Here is a 14,422-nt window from a genome sequence, read left to right as displayed (position 1 = left end):
ACAGGAGACAGACTAGTGACTGACATCTAATATAAACCCACTGACTCGCACAGCTATCTGGACTACACGTCTTCCCACCCTGTCTCCTGCAAAAAGTCTATCCCCTAATCCCAATTCCTCCATCTACGCTGCATCTGCGCCCAGGATGAGGTGTTTCACACTAGGGCATCAGAGATGTCCTCAGTCTTCAGGAAACGGGGCTTCCCCTCTTCCATTATGGACGAGGCTCTCACTAGGGCCTCTTTTACATCCCGCAGCTCCGCTCTTGCTCACCCTCCCCCCATTCGTAACAAGGACAGAATCCCCCTCGTTCTCACCTTCCACCCCATCAGCCAGCGTATCCAACAAATCATCCTCCAACATTTCCATCACCTCCAACGGGATCCCACTACTGGCCACATCTTCCCATCTCCTCCCCTTTCTGCGTTCCGTAGAGACCGTTCCCTCCATAATTCCCTGGTCCACTTGTCCCTACCCAACCACCCCATCCCCGGGCACTTTCCCATGCAAACGCAGGAGATGCAACACCTGTCCCTTTACCTCCCCCCTCTACTCCATCCAAGGTTCCTAACAGTCTTTCCAGGAGAGACAGAGATTCACCTGCACCTCCTCCAACCTTATCTATTGTATCCGCTGCTCTAGATGTCAACTTCTTTATATCGGCGAAACCAAACGCAGGCTCGGCGATCGTTTCGCTCAACACCTGCGCTCAGTCCGCCTTAACCAACCTGATCTCCCGGTGGCTGAGCACTTCAACTCCCCCTCCCACTCCCAGTCTGACCTTTCTGTCATGGGCCTCCTCCAGTGCCATAGTGAGGCCCACCAGAAATTGGAGGAGCAGCACCTCATATTTCGCTTGGGCAGCTTGCAGCCCAGCGGTACGAACATTGACTTCTCCAACTTTAGATAGTTCCTCTGTCCCTCTCTTCCCCTCCCCCTTCCTAGTTCTCCCTCTATCTTCCTGTCTCCACCTATATCCTTCCTTTGTCCGGCCCCCCTGACATCAGTCTGAAGAAGGGTCTCGACCAGAAACGTCACCCATTCCTTCTCTCCTGAGATGCTGCCTGACCTGCTGAGTTACTCCAGCATTTTGTGAATAAGCGAAATATGAGGTGCTCTTCCTCCAATTTGCACTGGATCTCTATAATAGAAGGGGTTCCCCTCTTCCATTATAGATGAGGCTCTCACTAGGGTCTCCTCGACATCCTGTAGCTCTGCACTTGCTCCCCTTCCCCCCATTCATAACAAGGATAGAGTCCCCCTTGTCCTCCCCTTCCACCCATCAGCTGTCACGTACAGCATATAATCCTCCAACATTTTCGCCACCTCCAATGGGCTCCTACTACTGGCCACATCTTCCATAAATTAAGGGTAAACAAGCAAGGAAATTGTGTCATTTCAAGGTATAATTATCAAAAAAAATCTGCGTAATAGGGTTCCCGGCCCGGGCGGCCGCCATTGGTGGAGCGGGAGCACGTGGGCATTTGGCAATAATTTGAGCTATCTCAATGGTTCGTAATTTCAAAGGAACTTTGAGTTTAAAGTTGATTTTTCTGCTGAGTTCTTTGTACCCAGAGGTGTGCAAAACATGATTTTCAATCAAATCCGAGATGGTGACCAGCCAACCTTCTTACTTACTTTTAATTGGTACAGAATCAAATCATCCAATACCAAGCGATTTATATACGTCTCCGATAAACCATCAATGTTTGCTGGATTTTGGTCCTTGAAAATGGGATTTTTGGACCTTGAAAATCCTTGAAAAGTCCTTGAATTTATAGTTGTTCCAAGTGTACGAACCCTGAAAGCACATCAAAGGGAGTAACATCAGCTGATCAGTGCCTTACAGCGTGAGGTGCTAAATGATACGATACGATAGAACTTTATTTTTCCCAGGAGGGAATTTGATCTGCCAACAGTCATAAAAACACAAAATACATGAAACCTGAAATTAAAAAGTGGAATGGAAAGGCTTGGGGAATGTGCAAAGATTTGGGGGGGAGGGGGGAGTCAGTCTCAGCCCACCCCATGACAGAAGGTGGAGGAGTTGTAAAGTTTGATAGACACAGGGAAGAAGGATCTCCTGTGGCGTTCTGTCCTGCATCTTGCAAATTATCAAAGTATTTACTATATAAATTACAATCTCATCCCACGTCAGCTTTATCAGATACCATTGAACCCATGGAACTGGACTTTATCAAACAAAGCCGAGAGACTGCAAAATAGACCCAACCTTGATGTGCGTATGTGGCAACTTTCCTGAGTACAGGAGAAACTATAGAAGCAGATACAATTATGATGTAAAAAAGCATTTGGGAAGTTAGGAACTTGGAAGATAAGATAAGACTAGAAGATAATGGGAAGTTCAGAATTGTCCCTGTAGACTGAGAGCTGTGACCAAATCTTCATTTGTTCTTCCCAATGTGGAGGAGGCCACAATATGAACACTGGATGCAATACTCCAGGTTGCAAGCAATGCACCAAGGATCAGCATCTTAGGGATGCCCATGGATCCACATCCTGCCATTGTTAATTGATCTGGTGTGCTTGAAGGCAGAGGTGTCATCAACATTGGTGTAGGTGACATCTCAGGGTAAGGTCACGAAAGGAAAGGTATTCAGGCAATGAAGAACAGCCTAAGATTGGAAATCAGAGGTGAGGTGAACATGAGGAAAGGAAGTGACAAACTACTTGAGATGATGTAATGTCTGTGATGTTGTGGGGGGGGGGGAGGTTGGTTCAAGTGATCAGGTGAAATGTGGGAGGTAGGGAGTTTGTTGGGGAGCCCGTACTGCACAGTGAGGGTGGCTGGTGAGGAGGACTATAGATAGTCTTATGACCTCTGGACAACATTTAACATTCAACATGAAGATGGAGCGTGCCATGAAAGATGTCCTGACAATTTAACCTAAGAATGAGAGTTAGTGCCAAACATTGTGGGATAAATATTCTGTTGCTTTCATTGTCAAACAATGACAACTAAATCACCACTTTTAAAATGTAATTTTCCAAACTTGCAAGTTTAATAATGTGTTTATCTCTGCAGATTGGTAGGGGAGACAAACCATCTCCAGCTGGGACTAACAGCAACGTGAATGACTCTGAATCAATATCAATGCTTCTCAGAAACAACGAGCAGCCTGAGTGCAAAGTGGTTGAAGTGAGTATATTCAGGCAACATTTCAAACACTTCACACAGCAGGTTGGATATTTTTCTGTATTTCCTATTGCTGGATCATGTTGGGATGCAGGAGCACCAACAGTCTGAGCCTCAACCAAATCTCCCATTGTTCACATGGAGCCTGGTAGATTTTATTGAGGAAGGCAATGGTGAGAAAGTTCTGCTTCAAACCTTTCCTTTTTGTCAGATTCTGTTCTAGAAAAGGTTAGTAACACAGTATTATTGATGAGGTTGGAATGACTTCCTTTTATCACAGCCCAGTGTGTAATTGGCTTTGCATTGGTGTTTGCTGCCAACAACATCCAACCCACTGGTGTCTGTTTGATTGCTGCTGGAGGACAATGCAGAAACTGTTTGTTTTCTGTTTGAAGACTGGTTGTCTTTTGAATTAGGTAGCTGCTACCTTTATTCAACTCCTGAAGATGTGTGCATTTCTGTAACAACTTTACTAACTTGAATTAAAAAAAAAAAAAATACAGGTAAATTTGGGTAAAGTCTGATTTCAGTACATCAATCTTTCAAATCTGGGGTCACCTGTTAATTATTAGATTATGTCTGATTTGGTGACTGACTACTCTGTTGAACAAAATAGGTCCTGTGTATTCACTCTATATTGGTCTCATATATTCATTTTGGACACCACAATTGGATCTTCCCTCAGACTCCACTGGTCCAAAGAAAGCAATCTAGTTCATCTAATCTTTCTTCATAGATACAATTTTCCATTCCTGTCAACATCCTCGTACATCTCTCTATTCTCTCTGGTGCGATCTCATCTTTCCTAAATGTGTCAGCAATACTCAAAAAACTCAATACTTGCATAATTTTACCTTCATAGAACAGTACTGACTTTGTTTGATTAAATTATTTCTCAGTTGGTAGTACTTCCTTAATTAATTGGTTCTACCATTTTTTCCAACAACAGATGTTATGTTTATCCACCTCTAGTGACCTGCTTTCTCCCTCCCTCTGGCTTTGCATTGGGAGTTTTCCAATGCTCTGGTTCCTCTCCGGAATGTAAGGATTTGTGGAAGATGGTAAACGCTGCATCCACTCCAGCAATGGCCGCTTCTTTCAGGATCCCAGACACAAGATATCAGAGGACTTCTCTGTTTTTAGGCCGTGAGGTGCTAAATGATACGATACGATAGAACTTTATTTTTCCCAGGAGGGAATTTGATCTGCCAACAGTCATAAAAACACAAAATACATGAAACCTGAACTTAAAATGTGGAATGGAAAGGCTTGGGGGATGGGCAAAGATTTGGGGGGGGGGAGGGGAGTCAGTCTCAGCCCACCCCATGACAGAAGGAGGAGGAGTTGAAAAGTTTGATAGACACAGGGAAGAAGGATCTCCTGTGGCGTTCTGTCCTGCATCTTGCAAATGATTAAAGCATTTACTATATAAATTACAATCTCATCCCACATCAGCTTTATCAGCTACCACTGAACCCATGGAACTGGATTTTAATAAAAACAAAACCGAGAGACTGCAAAATAGATCCAACCTTGATGTGTGTATGTGGCAACTTTCCTGAGTACAGGAGAAACTATAGAAGCAGATAGAATTATGATGTAAAAAAAGCATTTGGGAAGTTAGGAACTTGGAAGATAAGATAAGACTAGAAGATAATAGGAAGTTCAGAATTGCCCCCTGTAGACAGAGCTGTAACCAAATCTTCATTTGTTCTTTCCAATGTGGAGGAGGCCACAATATGAACACTGGATGCAATACTCCAGGTTGCAAGCAATGCACCAAGGATAAGCATCTTAGGGATGCCCATGGATCCACATCCTGCCATTGTTAAATGATCTGGTGTGCTTGAAGGCAGAGGTGTCATCAACATTGGTGTACGTGACATCTCAGGGTAAGGTCACAAAAGGAAAGGTATTCAGGCAATGAAGAACAGCCTAAGATTGGAAATCAGAGGTGAGGTGAACATGAGGAAAGGAAGTGACAAACTACTTGAGATGATGTAATGTCTGTGATGTTGTGGGGGGGCGGGAGGTTGGTTCAAGTGATCAGGTGAAATGTGGGAGGTAGGGAGTTTGTTGGGGAGCCCGTACTGCACAGTGAGGATGGCTGGTGAGGAGGACTATAGATAGTCTTATGACCTCTGGACAACATTTAACATTCAACATGAAGATGGAGCGTGCCATGAAAGATGTCCTGACAATTTAACCTAAGAATGAGAGTTAGTGCCAAACATTGTGGGATAAATATTCTGTTGCTTTCATTGTCAAACAATGACAACTAAATCACCACTTTTAAAATGTAATTTTCCAAACTTGCAAGTTTAATAATGTGTTTATCTCTGCAGATTGGTAGGGGTGGCAAACCATCTCCAGCTGGGACTAACAGCAACGTGAATGACTCTGAATCAACATCAATGCCTCTCAGAAACAACGAGCAGCCTGAGTGCAAAGTGGTTGAAGTGAGTATATTCAGGCAACATTTCAAACACTTCACACAGCAGGTTGGATATTTTTCTGTATTTCCTATTGCTGGATCATGTTGGGATGCAGGAGCACCAACAGTCTGAGACTCAACCAAATCTCCCATTGTTCACATGGAGCCTGGTAGATTTTATTGAGGAAGGCAATGGTGAGAAAGTTCTGCTTCAAACCTTTCCTTTTTGTCAGATTCTGTTCTAGAAAAGGTTAGTAACACAGTATTATTGATGAGGTTGGAATGACTTCCTTTTATCACAGCCCAGTGTGTAATTGGCTTTGCATTGGTGTTTCCTGCCAACAACATCCAACCCACTGGTGTCTGTTTGATTGCTGCTGGAGGACAATGCAGAAACTGTTTGTTTTCTGTTTGAAGACTGGTTGTCTTTTGAATTAGGTAGCTGCTACCTTTATACAACTCCTGAAGATGTGTGCATTTCTGTAACAACTTTACTAACTTGAATTAAAAAAAAAAAAATACAGGTAAATTTGGGTAAAGTCTGATTTCAGTACATCAATCTTTCAAATCTGGGGTCACCTGTTAATTATTAGATTATGTCTGATTTGGTGACTGACTACTCTGTTGAACAAAATAGGTCCTGTGTATTCACTCTATATTGGTCTCTTATATTCATTTTGGACACCACAATTGGATCTTCCCTCAGACTCCACTGGTCCAAAGAAAGCAATCTAGTTCATCTAATCTTTCTTCATAGATACAATTTTCCATTCCTGTCAACATCCTCGTACATCTCTCTATTCTCTCTGGTGCGATCTCATCTTTCCTAAATGTGTCAGCAATACTCAAAAAACTCAATACTTGCATAATTTTACCTTCATAGAACAGTACTGACTTTGTTTGATTAAATTATTTCTCAGTTGGTAGTACTTCCTTAATTAATTGGTTCTACCATTTTTTCCAACAACAGATGTTATGTTTATCCACCTCTAGTGACCTGCTTTCTCCCTCCCTCTGGCTTTGCATTGGGAGTTTTCCAATGCTCTGGTTCCTCTCCGGAATGTAAGGATTTGTGGAAGATGGTAAACGATGCATCCACTCCAGCAATGGCCGCTTCTTTCAGGATCCCAGACACAAGATATCAGAGGACTTCTCTGTTTTTAGGCCGTGAGGTGCTAAATGATACGATACGATAGAACTTTATTTTTCCCAGGAGGGAATTTGATCTGCCAACAGTCATAAAAACACAAAATACATGAAACCTGAACTTAAAATGTGGAATGGAAAGGCTTGGGGGATGGGCAAAGATTTGGGGGGGGGGAGGGGAGTCAGTCTCAGCCCACCCCATGACAGAAGGAGGAGGAGTTGTAAAGTTTGATAGACACAGGGAAGAAGGATCTCCTGTGGCGTTCTGTCCTGCATCTTGCAAATGATTAAAGCATTTACTATATAAATTACAATCTCATCCCACATCAGCTTTATCAGCTACCACTGAACCCATGGAACTGGATTTTAATAAAAACAAAACCGAGAGACTGCAAAATAGATCCAACCTTGATGTGTGTATGTGGCAACTTTCCTGAGTACAGGAGAAACTATAGAAGCAGATAGAATTATGATGTAAAAAAAGCATTTGGGAAGTTAGGAACTTGGAAGATAAGATAAGACTAGAAGATAATAGGAAGTTCAGAATTGCCCCCTGTAGACAGAGCTGTAACCAAATCTTCATTTGTTCTTTCCAATGTGGAGGAGGCCACAATATGAACACTGGATGCAATACTCCAGGTTGCAAGCAATGCACCAAGGATAAGCATCTTAGGGATGCCCATGGATCCACATCCTGCCATTGTTAAATGATCTGGTGTGCTTGAAGGCAGAGGTGTCATCAACATTGGTGTACGTGACATCTCAGGGTAAGGTCACAAAAGGAAAGGTATTCAGGCAATGAAGAGCAGCCTAAGATTGGAAATCAGAGGTGAGGTGAACATGAGGAAAGGAAGTGACAAACTACTTGAGATGATGTAATGTCTGTGATGTTGTGGGGGGGCAGGAGGTTGGTTCAAGTGATCAGGTGAAATGTGGGAGGTAGGGAGTTTGTTGGGGAGCCCGTACTGCACAGTGAGGATGGCTGGGAGGAGGACTATAGATAGTCTTATGACCTCTGGACAACATTTAACATTCAACATGAAGATGGAGCGTGCCATGAAAGATGTCCTGACAATTTAACCTAAGAATGAGAGTTAGTGCCAAACATTGTGGGATAAATATTCTGTTGCTTTCATTGTCAAACAATGACAACTAAATCACCACTTTTAAAATGTAATTTTCCAAACTTGCAAGTTTAATAATGTGTTTATCTCTGCAGATTGGTAGGGGAGACAACCCATCTCCAGCTGGGACTAACATCAACGTGAATGACTCTGAATCAACATCAATGCCTCTCAGAACCAACGAGCAGCCTGAGTGCAAAGTGGTTGAAGTGAGTATATTCAGGCAACATTTCAAACACTTCACACAGCAGGTTGGATATTTTTCTGTATTTCCTATTGCTGGATCATGTTGGGATGCAGGAGCACCAACAGTCTGAGACTCAACCAAATCTCCCATTGTTCACATGGAGCCTGGTAGATTTTATTGAGGAAGGCAATGGTGAGAAAGTTCTGCTTCAAACCTTTCCTTTTTGTCAGATTCTGTTCTAGAAAAGGTTAGTAACACAGTATTATTGATGAGGTTGGAATGACTTCCTTTTATCACAGCCCAGTGTGTAATTGGCTTTGCATTGGTGTTTCCTGCCAACAACATCCAACCCACTGGTGTCTGTTTGATTGCTGCTGGAGGACAATGCAGAAACTGTTTGTTTTCTGTTTGAAGACTGGTTGTCTTTTGAATTAGGTAGCTGCTACCTTTATACAACTCCTGAAGATGTGTGCATTTCTGTAACAACTTTACTAACTTGAATTAAAAAAAAAAAAATACAGGTAAATTTGGGTAAAGTCTGATTTCAGTACATCAATCTTTCAAATCTGGGGTCACCTGTTAATTATTAGATTATGTCTGATTTGGTGACTGACTACTCTGTTGAACAAAATAGGTCCTGTGTATTCACTCTATATTGGTCTCTTATATTCATTTTGGACACCACAATTGGATCTTCCCTCAGACTCCACTGGTCCAAAGAAAGCAATCTAGTTCATCTAATCTTTCTTCATAGATACAATTTTCCATTCCTGTCAACATCCTCGTACATCTCTCTATTCTCTCTGGTGCGATCTCATCTTTCCTAAATGTGTCAGCAATACTCAAAAAACTCAATACTTGCATAATTTTACCTTCATAGAACAGTACTGACTTTGTTTGATTAAATTATTTCTCAGTTGGTAGTACTTCCTTAATTAATTGGTTCTACCATTTTTTCCAACAACAGATGTTATGTTTATCCACCTCTAGTGACCTGCTTTCTCCCTCCCTCTGGCTTTGCATTGGGAGTTTTCCAATGCTCTGGTTCCTCTCCGGAATGTAAGGATTTGTGGAAGATGGTAAACGATGCATCCACTCCAGCAATGGCCGCTTCTTTCAGGATCCCAGACACAAGATATCAGAGGACTTCTCTGTTTTTAGGCCGTGAGGTGCTAAATGATACGATACGATAGAACTTTATTTTTCCCAGGAGGGAATTTGATCTGCCAACAGTCATAAAAACACAAAATACATGAAACCTGAACTTAAAATGTGGAATGGAAAGGCTTGGGGGATGGGCAAAGATTTGGGGGGGGGGAGGGGAGTCAGTCTCAGCCCACCCCATGACAGAAGGAGGAGGAGTTGTAAAGTTTGATAGACACAGGGAAGAAGGATCTCCTGTGGCGTTCTGTCCTGCATCTTGCAAATGATTAAAGCATTTACTATATAAATTACAATCTCATCCCACATCAGCTTTATCAGCTACCACTGAACCCATGGAACTGGATTTTAATAAAAACAAAACCGAGAGACTGCAAAATAGATCCAACCTTGATGTGTGTATGTGGCAACTTTCCTGAGTACAGGAGAAACTATAGAAGCAGATAGAATTATGATGTAAAAAAAGCATTTGGGAAGTTAGGAACTTGGAAGATAAGATAAGACTAGAAGATAATAGGAAGTTCAGAATTGCCCCCTGTAGACAGAGCTGTAACCAAATCTTCATTTGTTCTTTCCAATGTGGAGGAGGCCACAATATGAACACTGGATGCAATACTCCAGGTTGCAAGCAATGCACCAAGGATAAGCATCTTAGGGATGCCCATGGATCCACATCCTGCCATTGTTAAATGATCTGGTGTGCTTGAAGGCAGAGGTGTCATCAACATTGGTGTACGTGACATCTCAGGGTAAGGTCACAAAAGGAAAGGTATTCAGGCAATGAAGAGCAGCCTAAGATTGGAAATCAGAGGTGAGGTGAACATGAGGAAAGGAAGTGACAAACTACTTGAGATGATGTAATGTCTGTGATGTTGTGGGGGGGCAGGAGGTTGGTTCAAGTGATCAGGTGAAATGTGGGAGGTAGGGAGTTTGTTGGGGAGCCCGTACTGCACAGTGAGGATGGCTGGGAGGAGGACTATAGATAGTCTTATGACCTCTGGACAACATTTAACATTCAACATGAAGATGGAGCGTGCCATGAAAGATGTCCTGACAATTTAACCTAAGAATGAGAGTTAGTGCCAAACATTGTGGGATAAATATTCTGTTGCTTTCATTGTCAAACAATGACAACTAAATCACCACTTTTAAAATGTAATTTTCCAAACTTGCAAGTTTAATAATGTGTTTATCTCTGCAGATTGGTAGGGGAGACAACCCATCTCCAGCTGGGACTAACATCAACGTGAATGACTCTGAATCAACATCAATGCCTCTCAGAACCAACGAGCAGCCTGAGTGCAAAGTGGTTGAAGTGAGTATATTCAGGCAACATTTCAAACACTTCACACAGCAGGTTGGATATTTTTCTGTATTTCCTATTGCTGGATCATGTTGGGATGCAGGAGCACCAACAGTCTGAGCCTCAACCAAATCTCCCATTGTTCACATGGAGCCTGGTAGATTTTATTGAGGAAGGCAATGGTGAGAAAGTTCTGCTTCAAACCTTTCCTTTTTGTCAGATTCTGTTCTAGAAAAGGTTAGTAACACAGTATTATTGATGAGGTTGGAATGACTTCCTTTTATCACAGCCCAGTGTGTAATTGGCTTTGCATTGACGTGTTTGCTGCCAACAACATCCAACCCACTGGTGCCTGTTTGATTGCTGCTGGAGGACAATGCAGAAACTGTTTGTTTTCTGTTTGAAGACTGGTTGTCTTTTGAATTACGTAGCTGCTACCTTTATACAACTCCTGAAGATGTGTGCATTTCTGTAACAACTTTACTAACTTGAATTTAAAAAAAAAAATTACAGGTAAATTTGGGTAAAGTCTGATTTCAGTACATCAATCTACCAAATCTGGGGTCACCTGTTAATTATTAGATTATGTCTGATTTGGTGACTGACTACTCTGTTGAACAAAATAGGTCCTGTGTTATCATTCTATATTGGTCTCTTATATTCATTTTGGACACCACAATTGGATCTTCCCTCAGACTCCACTGGTCCAAAGAAAGCAATCTAGTTCATCTAATCTTTCTTCATAGATACAATTTTCCATTCCTGTCAACATCCTCGTACATCTCTCTATTCTCTCTGGTGCGATCTCATCTTTCCTAAATGTGTCAGCAATACTCAAAAAACTCAATACTTGCATAATTTTACCTTCATAGAACAGTACTGACTTTGTTTGATTAAATTATTTCTCAGCTGGTAGTACTTCCTTAATTAATTGGTTCTACCATTTTTTCCAACAACAGATGTTATGTTTATCCACCTCTAGTGACCTGCTTTCTCCCTCCCTCTGGCTTTGCATTAGGAGTTTTCCAATGCTCTGGTTCCTCTCCGGAATGTAAGGATTTGTGGAAGATGGTAAACGATGCATCCACTCCAGCAATGGCCGCTTCTTTCAGGATCCCAGTCACAAGATATCAGAGGACTTCTCTGTTTTTAGGCCCATCTGTTTACCCAGGACTACATTTTTACTGATATTGATATTAGTTCCTCCCCAAGTGGACCATTCTTTAGAAAGTGAACAAAAATGTCACACACGTGACCAGACATCATCACATAAAGTAATACATTGAAAAATTCTTGTAAGAGATTAATTTTATTCATTGCTATTTTTCTACCTACAGAACTATAATGCATGTCTTTTTTAAAAATTCAGAGTTTGTAAGATAAAACTAGGTTATGTAAAAAATGCTTTGTGTGAGGTCATATTTGACCTCTGACCCTAAACAAACGTCAGCATAACATAAAAATGTCACTTGTTAAACTTTGACATATACGTCATATATACAGTACAAAACAACAAACCTGTAATGCTTTCAGAATTAGAAGAGATGTATTCCACAATTTTTCATACGTTTGGTTACACACGTGACTAAGAATGGCCTAAGCATGATGCAGTATGAATTGGACTAATTGGATTTTCATTGTACTTGCTATTTCACAGCGTGTGACACACTGGGAAACCAATGCAAAATATCTGTTTAACCCTTGCCATTTCCTTGTTTCCTAAAACTATTTACCCAGCTTTATTTTTTAAATATCTAAAGTTTACATGAACCACTGTCTTCCTTTTATCTGCTTGGAACAACTCTTGTTGTGATAGTCCTCCCTGGTTTGCTCTCGAGGTTTATTTTCTGTTTTTATCTTTATTGTCCTCCTTTGCTGGATTCTAAATATCTCCCATTTTTCAGGTCTATCATTAACTTTGGTATCCTTATACATTTTCTCTTCGACTTAGTATCCTCCATAACTGCATTGGTTCCCCATATTCTGTTTATCTCTTCCTTCTCACTGCGATATATTGTCATGTGTCTGTGACTCAATGTGCAGCATAATCGTGGGATGATGAAGGAGGGATTGTCAAAAACAGAGCAGCGTCAAGTCCCAGTGCACAGTGGTAAATTTGGCTGTCCTTCAATGCATCAATGAAATAGACAAAGCTGGACAACTCTGTGGACAGATAAACAGAGTTGATGTTTCATGTTCAAGATCTTTTGTCAGAACCATTCTGACAAATAATCTTCATGCTGAAACATGAACTCTTTATCACTTTCTGTGGATGCTGTTACCCACCGAGTGTTTCTCACATTTTCGGTTTTTGATTTCAGATTTGTATCGTGTTTATTTTCTTGATCTCTGTTCAATGCACAGTGTTTATAGCTGAACGTATGAATGCATAGCCTGACATAACTGTTCAGAAAGTTTCTGACATATGACATCCATTTACAGATGACCAAGAACTCCTGAAACAGACGACCATTCCAGTCCAGCCTCAAGAAGCTGAAATATTCTCATCCTCTGAACAGTTCAGGCTTCACCTTATTTACACATTCCACGCTGTATTTACACAAGACTCTGCTCCTCCGTACAACATCCTCAAATCAGCAGCCATCAAATGACCAGCACCTGAAGACTAAAACACTTGAAATGAAAAGAGAAATTTGATTTTGAGAGAAAACTTGCTGACAATATCAATAAGTGTTTCTCTGGATAAATGAAAAGAAAACGTATGGCTAAGCGTGGGACCTTCAGAGAATGAGACTGATGAATTAATAACGGGGTGAGGGAGCCTACTCCTGCACAGGTTTTGTTTTTATGCTCGCTGATAGTGACCGGAAAAACCAATTGGTGGAACTAGTTGCTAAATAATATAGTCTCACTTTGGTTCTGATGGGGAGGGGTGAGTGTTGTTCCTGAAATGTTCACTCTGAGTCAGAACTGCAGCCCCAAGAGGTGAAGGGGAAGTGTTTAATGTGATGTCCTTGACTGCTGATGGATCATCACTTTCCAGGAAGGCGAGGAAGTGCTAGTGGCTGAGATCCACCTGCAAGTGCGACGGGAGGCAACGAGAGTCCAGTAGACTCTCCACTTCATCTCCTCTACTTTGCCATCAGGACCATCTTGCTTTTCAAAGGATGTAGCCCATTCAGTACACAATGATATTGTCCATTCCAAAAGTGAGATGTAACTATCGATGACTTTATGTCTAAATGTGCTAATATTGTACATGTTTTTCTCACTATTCCATAAAATAAATGTTAACCCAGTGAGGATAAGTATCCTGGGAGCCTTAACCATCTTCTCTGCCTCTGCTCCTTAATACACAGGTCTGTGGACATGGGCTTATGACATATGGACATGGCATATATGCTCTAGCACTGCACTGATCAGTACCTCAGCATTTAGTTTGTGCTCTCCTGCCTTGCTGACCCTCCATTAATTCATTATCTTTTACTTCACTGGATTATTTTTAATTTTTTTGCCCACACGTGTTTCCATTTATAATTTGTTGTTAGATGGTCAGCAGACTAATAAAAAATGAGAAACCTTTGGTTTCCAGTAGCAGGGATGGTGGTGTAAGCGATGATATAAGTTAATCAACAAATGGCCTTCAAGGGCACTGCTCAATATCCAACAGATGTTGGATATCAATATCCAATAGATGTACTGCGGCTCACAATGGCCATCGAGGGCACTGCTGGCCTAATGGCCATTGTTTGCAGCAGTACAGCTGTTGGATATTGGACGTGACATAATTATCGCCAAATTGGTATTAAGGAAGGCAAACACAATGCTAGCATTTATTTCAAGAGGGCTGGATTACAAAAACAGGGATGTATTGCTGGTCAGGCTGCATAAGGTGCTGGTCAGGCTGCATAAGGTGCTGGTCAGGCTGCATAAGGTGCTGGTCAGGCTG

General features: G+C 41.6%; 1 protein-coding gene across 3 annotated transcripts in view; it reads left to right on the top strand.

Moving 5' to 3' along the window:
* The window catches only part of LOC144608128 (uncharacterized), a 66,390-nt gene extending 52,396 nt beyond the window's left edge, over positions 1–13,994 (top strand). Inside the window, exons 14-18 of one of the 3 annotated variants that reach the window (XM_078425507.1) lie at positions 3,047–3,160; positions 5,503–5,616; positions 7,957–8,070; positions 10,411–10,524; positions 12,955–13,994. In XM_078425507.1, coding sequence (XP_078281633.1) covers positions 3,047–3,160; positions 5,503–5,616; positions 7,957–8,070; positions 10,411–10,524; positions 12,955–12,972 — 474 coding nt within the window. In that variant the 3' untranslated portion in view covers positions 12,973–13,994. The remainder of the gene's footprint in view (positions 1–3,046; positions 3,161–5,502; positions 5,617–7,956; positions 8,071–10,410; positions 10,525–12,954) is intronic. The other 2 variants (XM_078425506.1, XM_078425508.1) reach the window with 2 other exon arrangements.
* The last annotated feature ends 428 nt before the right edge of the window (positions 13,995–14,422 follow it).

The sequence above is a fragment of the Rhinoraja longicauda genome, chromosome 30, assembly GCF_053455715.1.
Source record: "Rhinoraja longicauda isolate Sanriku21f chromosome 30, sRhiLon1.1, whole genome shotgun sequence".
NCBI lineage: Eukaryota > Metazoa > Chordata > Chondrichthyes > Rajiformes > Arhynchobatidae > Rhinoraja > Rhinoraja longicauda.
This window is presented reverse-complemented; position numbering and strand designations above follow the sequence as displayed.